This window comes from Rhinolophus hipposideros, assembly GCF_964194185.1.
Source record: "Rhinolophus hipposideros genome assembly, chromosome: 3".
Classification (NCBI taxonomy): Eukaryota; Metazoa; Chordata; class Mammalia; order Chiroptera; family Rhinolophidae; genus Rhinolophus; species Rhinolophus hipposideros.
Window position 1 is genome coordinate 5,015,959 of NC_138049.1, and position 15,618 is coordinate 5,031,576.

Here is a 15,618-nt window from a genome sequence, read left to right on the forward strand (position 1 = left end):
CAATAATATTGCTTTAAAAACTCATCTTAAATCGATAAAAACTGGAATTTTAACTGGAAGGATCTAAAGGTAGTACTCTAGCAAGAGAAAGAACAAATTCCTACTAAAGTATTCAAAAAGCTATTTTAAAAACTTTACACTTTACTCATTGGACGATTACAGAACTGCATCTGTGTTTCTGTACCAATTAAGTAAGTAAGCTGCACATGTCAGGAGTAATAAATGGTTTTACTGTTAAATAGTTTTAGTGTTTCCCTCGGGGGAGGCAGGAGGAGGAGTGGGAGTTATGATACTTAGATCTCTAAATGGATCATAGTTTATCTGCAATAATAAGTTCTAAATGTGTTGCTAATGAACTCTACATCAAACCGCTCCCTTTGTTCAGCGCTTAAAAGGCATTTTGACTCCTGGAATAACTCACCGTTCATATTCTTAAAGATGTTCAGGATGGGGAGGATTTGACGGTAATAGGGCACCAAAGCTTCTCCCACCATCTCAGCTGACACCACCAGATGCTGGAGAACTTTGAGAGTCACGCACATGACCTGCCGGTTTCGGAGGTTCAAAGCATCTAAATGGTAGGAAAAGGGACAGGTCAAAAATAGGAAGCATTGATTTCTACAATTATAAGGCGAATCGACGCATAGACCATTTAATTAAATTGAACTCTATTGGGGATCACCAAGGGGATGAGCCTTTGTCATTATAGGTTTGAATGATGTGCGGCGGCCCTAGAAGTTATAAACAGGCTCTCACTGGTGTGTTATTTGAGTTCCTGACTGGTACTAATTCCTCACCATTCCTAAGGGAGCAGCTCCCTGCACCTCACAGAAGAGGCGGTGATGGACAGGTAGCATGAAAGAGAAAAGGTCGGTCAGTGTCACAGGAGTTCAAGGATCCCGTGAAGGCTGACAACAGATACATTTTTATGCAAAATCCCTTTTCAGTTAACAATCCATGCTAGTCTTAAAACCATTGCCATGAAACAAACCTTTATTTGAAAAGGGGGTCTGGGTGTGGTATGTGTGAGTGGAAATGGTAGGCTGGTTACAAATACGGAGAATGTTCTCAGTAGAAGTGAACATAAACTGACTGTGTGTAGACTCTCAAGAACATAGGGAAGAAAAGCAAAAATTTTAAATGCTTAGAACTTTAAAAGGACTCAATGGTAAATAGCTACAAGAGTCCAAAGAAACACAAAATGGTTATAAAGAGTACTTCTGAAAGCACAGTAACAAGCTGTGTTGCAGAGACAGGAAGTTCCCCGCTGTTCCCTTACTTGCTCCTTCCAGAATGGAGAATTCAGAGGCCAGGAGCCGGGACACTGACCACTGGCTGCATGAACGTGGCCAGCGGCCACCTCCCCCTTTCTTTGCCCCCTTTCCTTAATCATGAGAACCTGTTAATTACTAAGATGACTGAGAGTTCCAAGATTTAAATAGAAGAGCTATATAAAGCATCTGTTATAGAAGATAATCAAAGGTGGTGAGTGATCCACAGTGATACCCCAGATTTCTCCAAGACAAAGTCAAACGTTCTTCTTTTCTTCTGAAAAGAAAGATCAATTATGACTTTAAAGTGTTTCATTTATGGAGAGACAAAAGGAACCAGGTTGTCGAAAGGGATGGCACCACCGTCAGCACACCTGTGGGCAGTCTGACATCCTTCTGGAACTCCAGGTCACATTTGCAACAGCTTGGATCTTGCCAGCACCTCAAATTCAGCTTGTTCCAAGGATAAGTTTCCCCCACAGGCTTTCTCTTTGTCCTATGTCCCCTACATGTAGTAATGATACACCCAGGTTCCCAGCCACCCAGAGTCAAAATCTGTTTCTCATCGCTCACGTTCCTCATGTGACAAAGTCATCTTGTTCTTTCTGTGTAATATCTCTTGAATTGATGTTTTCCTCCCCATCCTCACCTACAGTCTTCTGGTCTCTGCATCCTCACCCCCATCCTCAGGTACTACCATGTTTCCCTGAAAATAAGATCAGGTCTTATATTAATTTTTCCTCCAAAAGATGCATGAGGGCTTATGTTCAGGGGATGTCATCCTGAAAAATCATGCGAGGACTTATTTTCTGGTTAGGTCTTATTTTCGGGGAAACACAGGAGGACTCTACCCTCCCTTTAGTCTTCCGGTTCTGGGTCTCCATTGTTACCACCTTTCCTCTGGTTCTGTCTCCTCACTGGAACACTCCTCATGCCCTCCTAACACACCTCTTTTCTGTCTTTCTCTACTCTTCCAGCCTGACTCTTCACAGGCTGCTGGATTCACCTTCATAGAGCAAATCTGATGATCACACCATCTGGTCAAAAAGTCCAGAGTCCCCCCCAAAAAGTCCAATTCCATTTTCTACAGAATAAAGTACAAACTAGCCAGTCATAAGTGTGACACTTAGGATATGTTTGAATCAAACCGAATTTTCAATTACGAATTCAAGATTACAAGGTATCATTTAGTGGGTTCACAGCTATTTCCTCTGGAATCACAGTAAGTTTTTAAAAATACAAAGTGGCCGGTTTCATTCCCTCCTGCAACAAAATGGGGATTAGGCATGAAAACACCTCAGGGCAGCCCCACAACTTCTAGTGCAATTCAGACTATATTCTTGTTGGGTTGGCAAGTTAATACAAATGTAATGAATGGAAATGGCTCATTTTTAATGCAGAGATCCAATCTCAATATAACTATGGAATTTGTTTGCATGGTGGCTCAATACTACAACATTTAGACACACTGCAGGTCATACCATATATTACAAAAAACAACTAAAACCAGGAAGCTATAAGTTAGCTTAAAAGCTGTTGTAATAAGATACTCAAGAGCCGAATGGAGAGGGGGAACGGCATGTAGAGTATGTCACAGCCAGTAGTGAGGACACTTCTTTTGGTCTTATCCTATCTAAAAGTTGTTTTGCCTTTTCCAGAAGCCAAGGGTTACCAAATCCTCCCTACTGAGCAGCTCAGTTCAACAGAAGACAAGTAGGAGCCTGCAGAAAGGTAGTTCTGAGGATTATGGGCAGTGCACATTCGTTCAAAAAGTCGGCCTGTGCAGCTAAACCTGTTAAGGAGTCAGGACTGTGCAGATCCGTCATGGCTCACACACTGGCAGCGGACACGTACGGAGCACCTCTACACGCCAGGAATTAAAGTGAGCGCTTCGCATGTATTACTTCACTTAGTCCTCATCCATCAAAGGTTTACTGAGAATGTATTATGTACCAGCCACCGTTTTAGGAACTGGAAACTTGAACGAGACAATGACGGTCCTCGTACCTCTGGGGATTCAATATAGTATGGAAGAAGATACTGAACAAATACTGCAAGTGTGATACGAGTTCATAAGGACAAGGCATTTAAACAGCAAATCAAAAGGGGCCTTTGGCCCGATCTCGAGAGTAGAGAAGGCTCCCAGACACTGGGAGAGCCTGAGAGATGAGGCCACACAGGTGACGGGTATTCCAGAAAGGGGTGCAGCGTGCTGGAGTGCCCCCTCTTGGATAAAGGAGCCCTTCTGCTGCGAGTTCTGCTCCAGCTCATACAGTGACGTGTAACCAGAGACCCAGGTACTACAGAAACAGTCTCCTAAAAGGTTTTATCACTGTGCGTATATTTTTCTTGGGAGAAGTTAGAAGTGGTGGGAAGAAGTATGTAGTCTGTATAGCTGTGTAAATGGATAGTGACACTGTAGCACTTTTTCTTGGAGCCAAATAATCCCTAGGTCCCTTGTTGCCTGATCAAGCAGACAGAATCAGATGTTTAAGATCCTGGGTTTCTGCCTTTTCTCTTTACTCATCCCTCTCTCTCACCCCACTTCCTAAAGAGGACTCATAGCCATAACCACATCCAGCGACATGCTTATAAATTGCTTAGTGAAAAAAAATTCAATATTGAAACAGAACTACACGAGTACGTTATTTTTATTCTTTTGATATTTTCAAATCAACGTATAATTGAGTGTATCCAATTCTCATTACACTGTGAGTTTTTTTTTCCCCCAAGAAAGCCTTTCTCTTGATGCTGTAAAATCCCAAGTAGGAGAATCTGTTGAAGGTATTAGAAAAGATTGCTATCTGAGCATGGGTAGAGCCCATCTGGTGAATGCAGAAAAGATTCTGGTAGCCATAGTGGCTGCAGAATGCTGGTTTACCACAGTTGTCCTCTTTTAGGGTGTGCATGCAAAAGCTTTCAATAAAACAATAAAACAGCCTAGCATTTGCTCATCTACAACCAATGTTAGAATTTTCCCAAATAGAATATATTGATTAAAGAGTAAACATATATACATATGCATGAAACTTTTGTATAGTTAATTGATCACTTGGGGATAAATTAATTATCTCTCTTACCATGGATAATAATAATAGCTGTGAGGAAATCACTATTTCATTTCATTGCAACCCCTATTGTAGGGACATGGTTGTGATAATGTTATTGGATTGGCAGTGACTGGCACGTAAAATGCATGAACTGTTACTCTGAATGGCATCTAACAGGGAGCGCTGAGACTTTCTAAATGACCAGGGAATGGCTCTAGTGCCTCTGCAGCTGCTAGGAAGTAAAGCAGGGTGTACACGGGAAAAGCCCTTTAACTTCATCCAAGGTAGAGTTTTTATATTGTCCATTTCCACTTCAGTTCCTCTATTTTTCTTCCTCATTCTTGGGGCATTAAGAACACCATTAAACTGGAAGTCTTTTTGTCCTTAATGTCCCAGTAGAATTAAGTAAAAAAGAGGGTTTCTTTCTTTTTTTTTTTGAAACAAAGTTCTTCTCTTTTGAAAAAGTATGTTCACAGATATAAAGAGAATATGATTCTGTCGTTTGAAAGAGAAGAAATGTGTTTATTCTTGTTTTGATGGCCCTGATGCTACTGTCAAGACATGAAGTGAGGACAGTGAACTGAAGATTTAAGGTTTTGAAAAGGATCTTACATGAGAAATCTACGGACATTATAGATACGACTGAAACCTTTCTATTCCGAAAATTGGCTTCTATTGCACGGCTTACTGTCTTCAAGTATAATCAACAATAGAGCTTCCAGATAGACAGAAATTGCTGAAGAATAAGGAAAATATAATTTAAAGTCAAGGTGGTAAAACTTATTCATCTTAGATTGTTATGTTACATGTATGATTTTCTCAAGCACAAAGTCCATTATTGCTATAATTTTTGCAAAGTGAGAACATTTTCTACTATTAGATATGATTCATTACTGTGGAATAAAAAAAATGGCCATATTTCTACTCCTTTTAAAACTAGAAATGGCAAACAAAACACAGAAGCAAACATTAAAGTCCAAAAGATATTTTGGACATATGCTATAAATGTTAATACCCTTGATATGCAAATATCTATCACAAGCAAATAAAAGATTGAATCTTCTAATTAAAAAAGGAGCAAAGGATATGACTAGGCAGTGCACAAATTAATAAATACAAATGAACAATTACTAGGATGTTCAACTTCATTGATAATCAAATGATATAAAGCACTACTTTATAATTTTGAATATCATATTAACAAAAAGTTTTCAGCCTTGAGAAAAGAGGCACTGTCATAGATATCATATTATGTATGAACCATTACAATCTTTCTAGAGCAATAAGCATATAATACTTGACCCGCAATTTTACTTTTGGGCAGTCAAAAGAAGTAGGCAGCTGTGCAGAAAGACTTATATGAAAGGATACTATCAGTATTTTTAGTTATAATTAGAAACAATTGAAGTGTTTTAAAAACAATGGCCTTTTTAATTAATACCTTGTATATCCATACAACAGAAAAAATTGCAGTTATTAAAGTTATCTAATAGAAAAATATGTTAATAGGAAAATGTTTGTAAGATACAGATAAGTAAAGAAGTAGGTTATAAAGTATATTTCCACCCTGATCTCGTTTTATACAATAAAATGTAAACAGAGAACACGCTGGAAATCTATATTTTCAGATGTGAACAGTAGAGACTCGTTTTTCCATAGTCCTATGTAGACATAGGATTTTATTCCACTAAAAAACCAAACCAAAACAAAACAAAAAACAACAACATACTTTGTTACATTGCTTTAAAACAATTATGAATATACTTCACATATTTCCCTAAAAATATTATTCTTTATGATTATAACTGCATGTGTTTTAATGTATCAGAATTTAAGTGTCTCTCCTTAGTGTTTATCAATATTTTCTTGATTATTCTTAACCAAATATATTTTCAGACAAAATTTAAAATAATTTGGTCAGGTCAAAAACTCCATGTGGCACTTTGATAAAAATTCCAATAAATTTAGAGAATAATTTTGGGGAAAATTATCATCTTTGCTACTGAATCTTTCCACTAGAAATTTTTCTTGTTTTTAATTAAGCTCCTTGGGAAAGTTTTACAGTATTTTTCATGTAGATTTTGCATAGTTTTCTGAAGTTTACTCAAAGGAATTTTATATTTTGTTAACTATTTGTATAGGATGATTTTACCTCAATATGCTCTTTCTAAAATAATAATAAATACATAAAAGCACATGAATTTTGAGTATTTGTTTATAACTGTTAACTTAATCTCACACTGGTGTTAATTGTTTTGAGCAAATTCAGTTGGGTTCTATAAGTAATATCAAATACATTGCTAAACTGATCTTTGTTTTCTAATATTTATTTTTGATTGTATGACAGAGGCCAGAATTTCTAAAAGAAAATATAATGTTATAATGCTGAGAGTAGATATTCTAATCTTTGAATCATTCTTATTTATTTTGTATCTTAAATGATTTAGTTTTATTGTGTAAAATATATAATATAAATATATAATATAAATCGTCATTTAACCATTTTAAGTGTACATTTCAGTGGATTAATTACATCCATAATGTTGTACAATTATCACCACTACCTATTTCCAAAACTTTTCCATTATCCAAAAGAGAAATTTTACAAGGCCTGACATTTAAGCTCATGAACTCATCCTAGACAAAATGCTCATACCACATTGCTGAATATCATTACAGTCACCTTCAAAGTACTCCCTTTGGGAAGCTATGCACTGATGTCAGCGCCTAGTCCACCCTTCAAAGCAATTTTAGAACTCTTTTTCTGGAATGGCCATCATAGCTGTTGTCATATTACCCTTGATGTCCTGAATGTCATCAAAATTTCTTCCTTTCATTATTTCCTTTATCTTCGGATAAAGAAAGAAGTCATTGGGGGCCAGATCAGGTGAGTAGGGAGGGTGTTCCAGTACAGTTATTTATTTACTTACTGAAAACTTCCTCACAGACAGTGCCGTGTGAGCTGGTGCATTGTCGTGATACAAAAGCCATGAATTGTTGGCAAAAAGTTCAGGTTGTCTAACTTTTTCACACAGCCTTTTCAGAGCACTTCCAAATAGTAAACTTGGTTAACTGTTTTTCCAGTTGGTACAAATTCATAATGAATAACTCCTCTGATATCAAAAGAAATGGTTAGCAACAAATTTGTGAATGTAATTGTCAGACCTCTATACCCATTAAGCGAAAACTCCCCCATTTCCCTCCCTTCCAGTCCCTGGTAAACTCTAATCTATTTTCTGTCTCTATGAATTTGCCTGTCATAGATGTCTAAAAGTATTTTAAGTGTTATTTTTTTGAAGTTAAAATATTTCATTATTATTTGAGATTGTGAGCCCAATATTTAGCTGAATTAGACTGAAATGAATATTCATTTTGCTGATTTAGAGGCACTAAGCATATAATTTATTAATTTACAGAATAGAAAAAACCAAAATATGTTTTCAAACCAAATTTAGGTTTCAAAATTACAGCAAATTTTCTCCTCCCAAAACAGAACTCAATTGCTATACAAATAGGTATGATGTAGCCTGAGTTCTCACACTTTGGGCAATTAAAGCCTCAGAGAATTAGTCCAGCTATTGTGGACATGGATAAGACTATAATAAGGGTTACAACATTTTCTTTAATTCATTGTTTTCCAGTTAGTATTGCATAAAAAAAGCATCAATTTTTCTCTCATCCCATACAGAAAGAACTACCGTGTTTCGCCGAAAATAAGACCTAGCCGGACCATCAGCTCTAATGTGTCTTTTGGAACAAAAATTAACATAAGACCTGGTTTAATTTTAATATAATATAAGACCGAGTATGATATAATATAATATAATATAATATAATATAATATAATATAATATAATATAATAATACCGGATATAATACCAGATATAATATACTACACTATACTATGCTACACTATAATATAATTATAAATATAATACCCGGTCTTATATTAATTTTTGCTCCAAAAGACTCATTAGAGCTGATGGTCCAACTAGGTCTTATTTTCGGGAAAAAATGGTACTTAGTTTTACGGATGAAAGGACTCAGTTACCAAAATGGTCTCAGAAATACAGTCATTAGTGGAATCTACTTAGAACTCACAACTTTCTAGACCAGAAGGAACCTGAAGAAGAGTGTAACCCAACACACTCCTTATCAGTCTTGTTGCAGCCAAGTGTGGGGTTGTGTGGAGTGGGGTGACAGACAGACTCACGACCAGAGGAAGGAGAAGGCCAGCCTTGCACCATTCTCAGAGTGCAACCAAATGATACTGTGTCTAAGAATTATAGTTATTTTTCTTCCTCTGGTTGAGAAAAGGTGTCTGCATTTGCCACAGTTTTAAGACAGTAGAAGTGGACTATGAAGAAGGATCTAAAAAACACAGGCTTTCACAAAACAAGGAAGTTCAGAGCTCTGCTGCAAAAGGGAAAAATGAAGAAATACATCAGTGTCTAAGAAGGAGAGGCCCTTTCCTCCCCAAAGAAAGAGTTTGAAAAACTACACACTGCCAAGCTTGACAACAAAATCTGGTCCAGTTCTAGGATTGATTAGGCAAGTGATTTGAGAGCTTGGAGGAAAGCAGCGGTGATTGTCAGCAGCCGGAGGGAGCTCTCTGGAATAAGCCAGGCCAGGCTTACTTCACATATTCTAATAAGTTTACTCATAATGGGTCATAAACAGACTGTATCAGTAAGGCATCAGGCAAGACCTCCCCTGCAGGCAAGATACAGGAATGGTGGAAGATTTAGGCTTTTTCTTTTTCTGTTTTCACTGTGTGAACACTTGAACCCAAGTAACGTGCACTGATAGCTTGGTGTCAACCTTCAGTCTCTACTGGGGTCTTGGAGAGGTCTGTGCTTGACACAGTTCATTTCCCAATATTTTATTGTAACTTACATGAAAGTTAAAGAATATAGATCTATCCACTTTTAGGTGACCTACAGTTGGGAAGTCTGCAGAGATGGGACCATGAAGAAACACCAAAGGGGGAAAAATAATGGACTACTATTACTGCCTTCATTTGGCACCATGCCAAACATCCTACTTGGGTAGTTCTATAATCCCCTGGGAGAGATGGAAGAATTGGCCAAAACCACACGGTTGGCTAATAGCAAGCAGGGATCTGGTTTGCACGAGCCCAAGGCTCAGCTGCCTCCTCCCAGCACCCCACCACCAGAGTTGGAGCGGAAACTAGTGTGGCCTTTGAACAATCAACCTAGACATCTGTTGGGTCCTGAGCTTAAGTGGTTTGTCCTTAAGAGACAAGCCATGGCGATGCAGCTGGGTTTCCTGCATCTTCTGAATAGGCCAGAGACACTCTGCAGTATTGTTTTGCTCCCGACTTCTTGTGGCAGGATGGAAATTCCCAGTATGAGGTTTTAGCCTGTGTGACTAAAAACTACTGCCATAATGAAGACAGAGAATGATGATAGTTGGTGATGATGATGACGATATAACAATGACAGTAGCTACATTGATTATACACTATGTGCCTTATCTGCTAAGAGCTTGAAATAGATTAACTCATTTAACCACTGAAATAATCCATGAGATGGGTACATTATTGTTGCAATTTTATAAACAAAGGCATTGAGACTCAATGTGTTAACATGTCTGATAGCTGGCACATGGTGCAGGTCGGATTTTGACCAGGTCGTCTGACTTCCGGAACCTTGTTCTTACCCATCACACTTTACAGGAAGGGTGACAGAGTTTGTTTATTTGAGAATAGAAAAGGGATAGCCAGTACGTGGCGAATTCCATTTGAAAATGCAATACTGCTCTTTTTAGCTCTTTCTCCTTTTAATTCAATTATACCTTTTTGTCCTGAACAGCTGTCATCTCCATTCCCATTATGTTTGTTTTGGATCACTCTGACCCACTTTCCTTATTCATACAAAATTTCATTTCCCCTCACAGTTCCAGGGCAGTACGGGGATCTTTCCCCTGGAAAGTGACCAGGTAAATATTCCAGTACCTGGAGGATGTCTAACCTGTGCCTCAGATTAAGATCATCCATTGTTCTGTACAGGAATTCACAGAGAGCGACACCAGTTTTCATACTGTGACTTCCTCTAAGGAGAATTAAAGGCCGGAAGGTACTGGGCAGATTAAGAATGAGACAAATGGACAGAGGGGAAGGGAGAGAGAACAGTGACCACCAAACAGCTAGATTGTATTAATACAACCCCACTTGCCTATGACTGCTCATACCCAACACCACACCTGTCACTTATGAGGAGCTGCTGGTCACTCACCTGGGCGTTTCTACATGACTTCATTTAAAGGTCACAGCACCTCTTCTAAAGTGCCTCTTAAGTTCCTTACGTTGGTGATGAGAACTCCCCTCCTGAGCCCAAGGAGATGGCGTGGTCGAGTCAGCTCTAGCAGGCAGGGCCAGGTCCATGGACTTTCCAGTGGCCACACCAATTCACAAAGAGGACAGAGATAGATGGGCTTTAGCATCAGCCACTGCAGGTTCCTCAGAAAGCAGAAGCCTTAAGGTTGCAGATTCCGTTTCCCTCAATAACTGAGGGTTCTCACTGATTGGTCAGTATAGCGTAAGTTTGCCACAGGAGAGATCAACCCTGAAATCTCAGTGGCTTCACACAGAAAAGGACATTTGTCATTCATGGTAGATATCCACTCCAGGTCAACGTGAGGTGAGGAGAAGAGAGAGGACAGCGCATTGCCCTAAATGCTTCGTTTGAAGAGCACACATCTTTTCCATTCACAGCAGAGGTAGCCCCATGGATCTGCATAACTGCATAGCGGGGGAGCCATGGATATTCGGTGTGCTGTAAATGTCTCTGCCACAGAATTCCTGTTATGTCGGGAAGCTAGCTCTTGTCTCTCCTGCTAACCTATACTATGGGTACATGACATGATCTACGTTAATCGAATCAGTAGGTTCCATTCTCCTTGAACACAGTTCAAAGCTTGGCATAAGCCCCTAGCTGTGGTGAAACTCTGGCTTTCAATTTTTCTGGATATTCAGGGACAATGACACTTACTCTTTGATATAGGTGTAAATAAGCAAGCACGTCATCTCAGGATCTACTCCGCATCCTGAGGCCAGGAAGAGAGCCAGCTTTAGGATGACTTTGCAGACAACAGAACAGTAAGTGACATTGGCAAGCCACCAGATTACACCATGCCTGAAATGAGACCCATCCCTGGACTGTTTTATTAAGCAAGCCTAGCTCTTTATGACAATGTGAATCAGTTTTCTTTTTGCATTTTGTAACCAAAATAATCCTAAGGAATATACTCTTTTCCATATTTTCAGAATAATTTAGATAGTCTCTTCTTATATTAGAAGTCATTACTTTTTAAACAGTTACTATCACTTTGAAAATAATTTACCTGGAAAATTTCAAGACATATAAGTAAAATTATTAGATCACAAGTAAAGGATCATGCATTTCAAACTGTACTTGTTCCTTTCTAATTAATTAGAATTCTCAAAACAACTTTTGTTTGTGATATGGATTCTCATATTTTACCCTTCTTTGGTATATTTTTTCCACTGGGAATTCTTTAAAAAGAATATTTTGCTTCTGAAAGTGTTGGTTCGAGTTGCTTCAGCTGTGTCTGGGCATATTTGTCCTTTATAGCTGGGTGACCTCAACTCATTAGAGCTCTTCTAATGAGGCCACTGTCTTATGTGCTGTCTATTTGTAGGTCAGTGATATTTCTGTAAATCCTTAGCAGCTGGGGTCACCCCGCCTCCCAGTAGCCCATCTCACAAAGGTCTGATGCTGCCCATGGAAAGAATCACATGAGAGAAAGTAGATGAATAAAATTTTCTCTCCCTACTTAAATAATTTCTCCAATAAACAGAAAGCATTTTATCACTATACTCTTTATTTGTTGTATCATATTAGGAGTTCTTTCAAGATAGTTTTTATAGAATATGCAGTAGAATGGCAAGCCCAAATGGCCACTTTATGCTTTCGATTATGATACCTATATAAATTTCAGTATGGAGGGCAGTTATGCACCTGATTAAATTAATTTTGCAAACATTTTGATGCATCTACTGTGTACTAGCCAGCACATTAGACGCCGTGGAATACATTACTTTCTCCCATCATACTCTAAATGACATGAGAGGAAGATCTACAGTTCTGTGGGCAAGGGAAGAAAGTGTTGGGGAGGGGACTGGAGTTGAGGGTAGGGAAGTAGAAGAGAATCAGAAGAGGTTCCACAAGACAATTCCTAGTGGAGCTGGGCTTGAAGGTCCCTTAATGCTCAGACCTTTGGGGGTGTGAGAACCGACGTTTCCGAAAGAGAACAAAGGTACAGAATCAGAAAACTGCAAAGCAGCTTCTGCAGCACAGTTGGGCTAGAGCACAGCGGGCATGAAGGGAAATAGTAAGAAATAAAGTCCAAAGCATCATCTGCAGCCAGATATTTAGTGAATCCTTAAATATCATGCCAAGGTATTCAAAGTAGGCAGAAACTGGAGAGAAGCTTGTCCTTGAAAGATGAGAGCACACCAGGTAAGATTGGTGAGTTGAAAGGGTTGTGCCGGGAAGAACTAAAGTGTGAGTTCTGGGGCAGAAGGAAGTAGAAGAAGGTGCCAGAGGAGAGAGTTCTGAGCTGAGAGAGCAGGTAGAAAATTAGCGGGTGGGTCCTGGAAGGCAGACACACACAGAGGAGGCAAACTAGCCTCCGCATGAAAACCCTGCCTTAACTGACCTGAGGAAGACACACATGCGAGGTGCCAGTAGGCCAGATGAAGCGCAGAAGCCAGAAGATGAAAGAGCTTTGGATGCTGACCACCACACGGGAGGCAAAGTTTGGCATTTTGGTGTTTAACAGGTTGACTATCTGTCAGAACTAGAATCGACACTCTTCAAAAGAATGTAACAGAATTCAGAGTCTAAAATCCAGTGTTCATAATATCCATGGTATGATGGCATGGTCTGGTCCCCTTGAGATTAGATGGGCGCTAGACTAGGTCTTACCAATAAATAGTGTCCAGCAGCGAAATGTGTTAACGTCCAGGATTGACTGTTTCATGGGCAGAGAGAGACCCTTCTGAGGTCTAGTTTCCTTTGCAGCTCTGACCAACACCATTTATCAGGCCAGGTCCCAAGGTAACTACAATGATCACAGGCCCCCTGCCAACATGCAATAGCGCAAGCAAAGGTGAGAAATAGACCTTTTTGAGTCACTTACTGTGTTAGGCTTTTGACTTTGGAGACTGGTTGTTATTTCAACATAACCTAGCCTATTCTGATTGATAAAACTCGCCATATCACATCTCTTCTATTCTTAGTTTTTTTTTTAAATACAAGTGTTTAAAAATGAGAAGTGTTGGGCCACTTAGTCCATATGGGAACAGAATGATACATGTTCTGAATGTTCAGAAAATAATATTCATTTGCTGGATCCTGAAATATTTGAAAAAAAAAAAAAGTAAGTATGTACAAATTAAGCCAATAAAATGAGAGACAATCATGAATGCTGAGGAAAACAAGTTGTCTGAGGAAAGTCCTGTAATTACAGTAGATGTGTGATTTGCAGTGGACAGTATTTATGTGATCACAACAGTGTAACAACTGATTATTGATTTAACCAACACTGTGACACAGCTGTTAAAAGATGGAGCGGGAAAGAAGGTAAGTCTGGGCAAGAGACCCAAATTCTCATCATTCCTCGGTGGCTGGCAGTCCCCACCAAAACCATATGCCTGGGAACAGCGAGTGGGAACAATCTCTCAGACAAGTTCCCAAACCAAGTCTTTTTTTTTTTTTTTTTGATTACTGATTATTTCTCCCGTTTATTTGTGGTCATAACAGATTAGTTTTCTTTTTCTCACTTTGTTGTTTTTTTTTTCTTTTTAAAGCGATTGCCTTATTGATAGTGTTTCATTTTTCTTTCCTTGGCACTTCCCATGATACACCATCTATTTTAATCCATTAATGGTTATTTTTAAGGCCTAAACACTTAAAGTTATATTTCTGTAATTATTTCCATCACGAATGAAGCAGCATCTCTCCATTCCCTAAAGAGCAGATGAAAATGATCATTCATCTCTTTCCTCCCATCTCATCCCCCACCTTGCTCCTGGGATCTTGGGGGAGGGCCTGCGGGGGCCAAGCACCATCTTGAACCCATCAGACTTGCCGTGACCCCCCAAGCAGCAGCATTAACTGGGGGCCTGTGACAAAGGCAGCATCTCGTGTCCACGTCTCACCTACCGGGCGGAACCTGCCTGCTGCTGGGGTCTGCAGATGAGCCGCATGCACACTGAGGTTTGGGAAAAAGTGCTGTAGACCCAGGCTGTCCACACCGGGTTGGGAAAAACTGTGGGTGTTAGAGGGTCAGGCAGTCGAAGAAGGACTGGCATCTTCCTGTCTCTAGGCAAGAGGTTTACTCTGCTTCCAGAGGCAAAAATATCAGTATGAGCAACTAATTCTCTATTCTAAATGTGATGTCATGGTTTGCATAAAGTGTCATGATTACATATTTATTATAAATGTTTTCATCAATATATATTGATCCTCTATACACACTTGAAACTTTTCTACATTAAATTCTATCTTTCTAAAGTTAAAATAACTACGCCTGCCTTCTTTTATTCCATTTGTCCCAAAATACATTTACTTTTTAAACATTGAAGTATTATTTTGCTATATATAGAGTTTACATTCAGATTTTGTTTTCCATAAACCAATTTTGAAAGTTCATTTTCATAGCTGATATATTTGATTTCACATTTTTCACTTTATTTTGTGCTTTTGGCTCTTAGTATTCTTTGCTGTGTACTCCATTTTTATCCTTTTAATACAGACTGTTTTAACTACTTTTATCTTCTCCATTGACTTTGCAGTCTTAGACCTAATTTCCCTTAATTTTTAGATACCTGACTGCAAAAGCATTATTTGCCATCATCAGACAATTTTGAAACTCTTTCCCATCAACTCTTTCAGACTTCCCTCGAAGCATAGTGGGTCTTAATGCTACCTGCTTTCAAGCTGTGACTTATGAAAATTTGGGGTTCTTCACTTTCCTTTCCTTTCTGACAGTTGGAGCACATCCTCGCTCATGCTTTGTCTCAGGGGCAGGTGGGCATTCTGCTTACTGAGTCCATGAGTCTTTACTCACGTGACCAGGATGAAATAAACCTAAGGGGTTTCTCCTCTAGTTCTCTAAAAACTGTTCCACTCTTGTCTGGAATTTACTGTCGCAAAAAGTTCTGGCACCTGTTATTTTTATTTCTTGACGTGTAGCTTTGTGTGTGTGTGTGTGTGTGTGTGTGTGTGTGTGTGTGTGTGTCCTGACCA

General features: G+C 39.0%; 1 protein-coding gene across 3 annotated transcripts in view; it reads right to left on the minus strand.

Moving 5' to 3' along the window:
* Positions 1-15,618, minus strand: part of PACRG (parkin coregulated) — a 480,352-nt gene that overhangs the window by 231,615 nt on the left and 233,119 nt on the right. For all 3 annotated transcript variants that reach the window (XM_081044897.1, XM_081044896.1, XM_081044898.1), the window contains exon 4: positions 422-571. In XM_081044897.1, the coding sequence (XP_080901023.1) occupies positions 422-571 (150 nt within the window). The remainder of the gene's footprint in view (positions 1-421; positions 572-15,618) is intronic.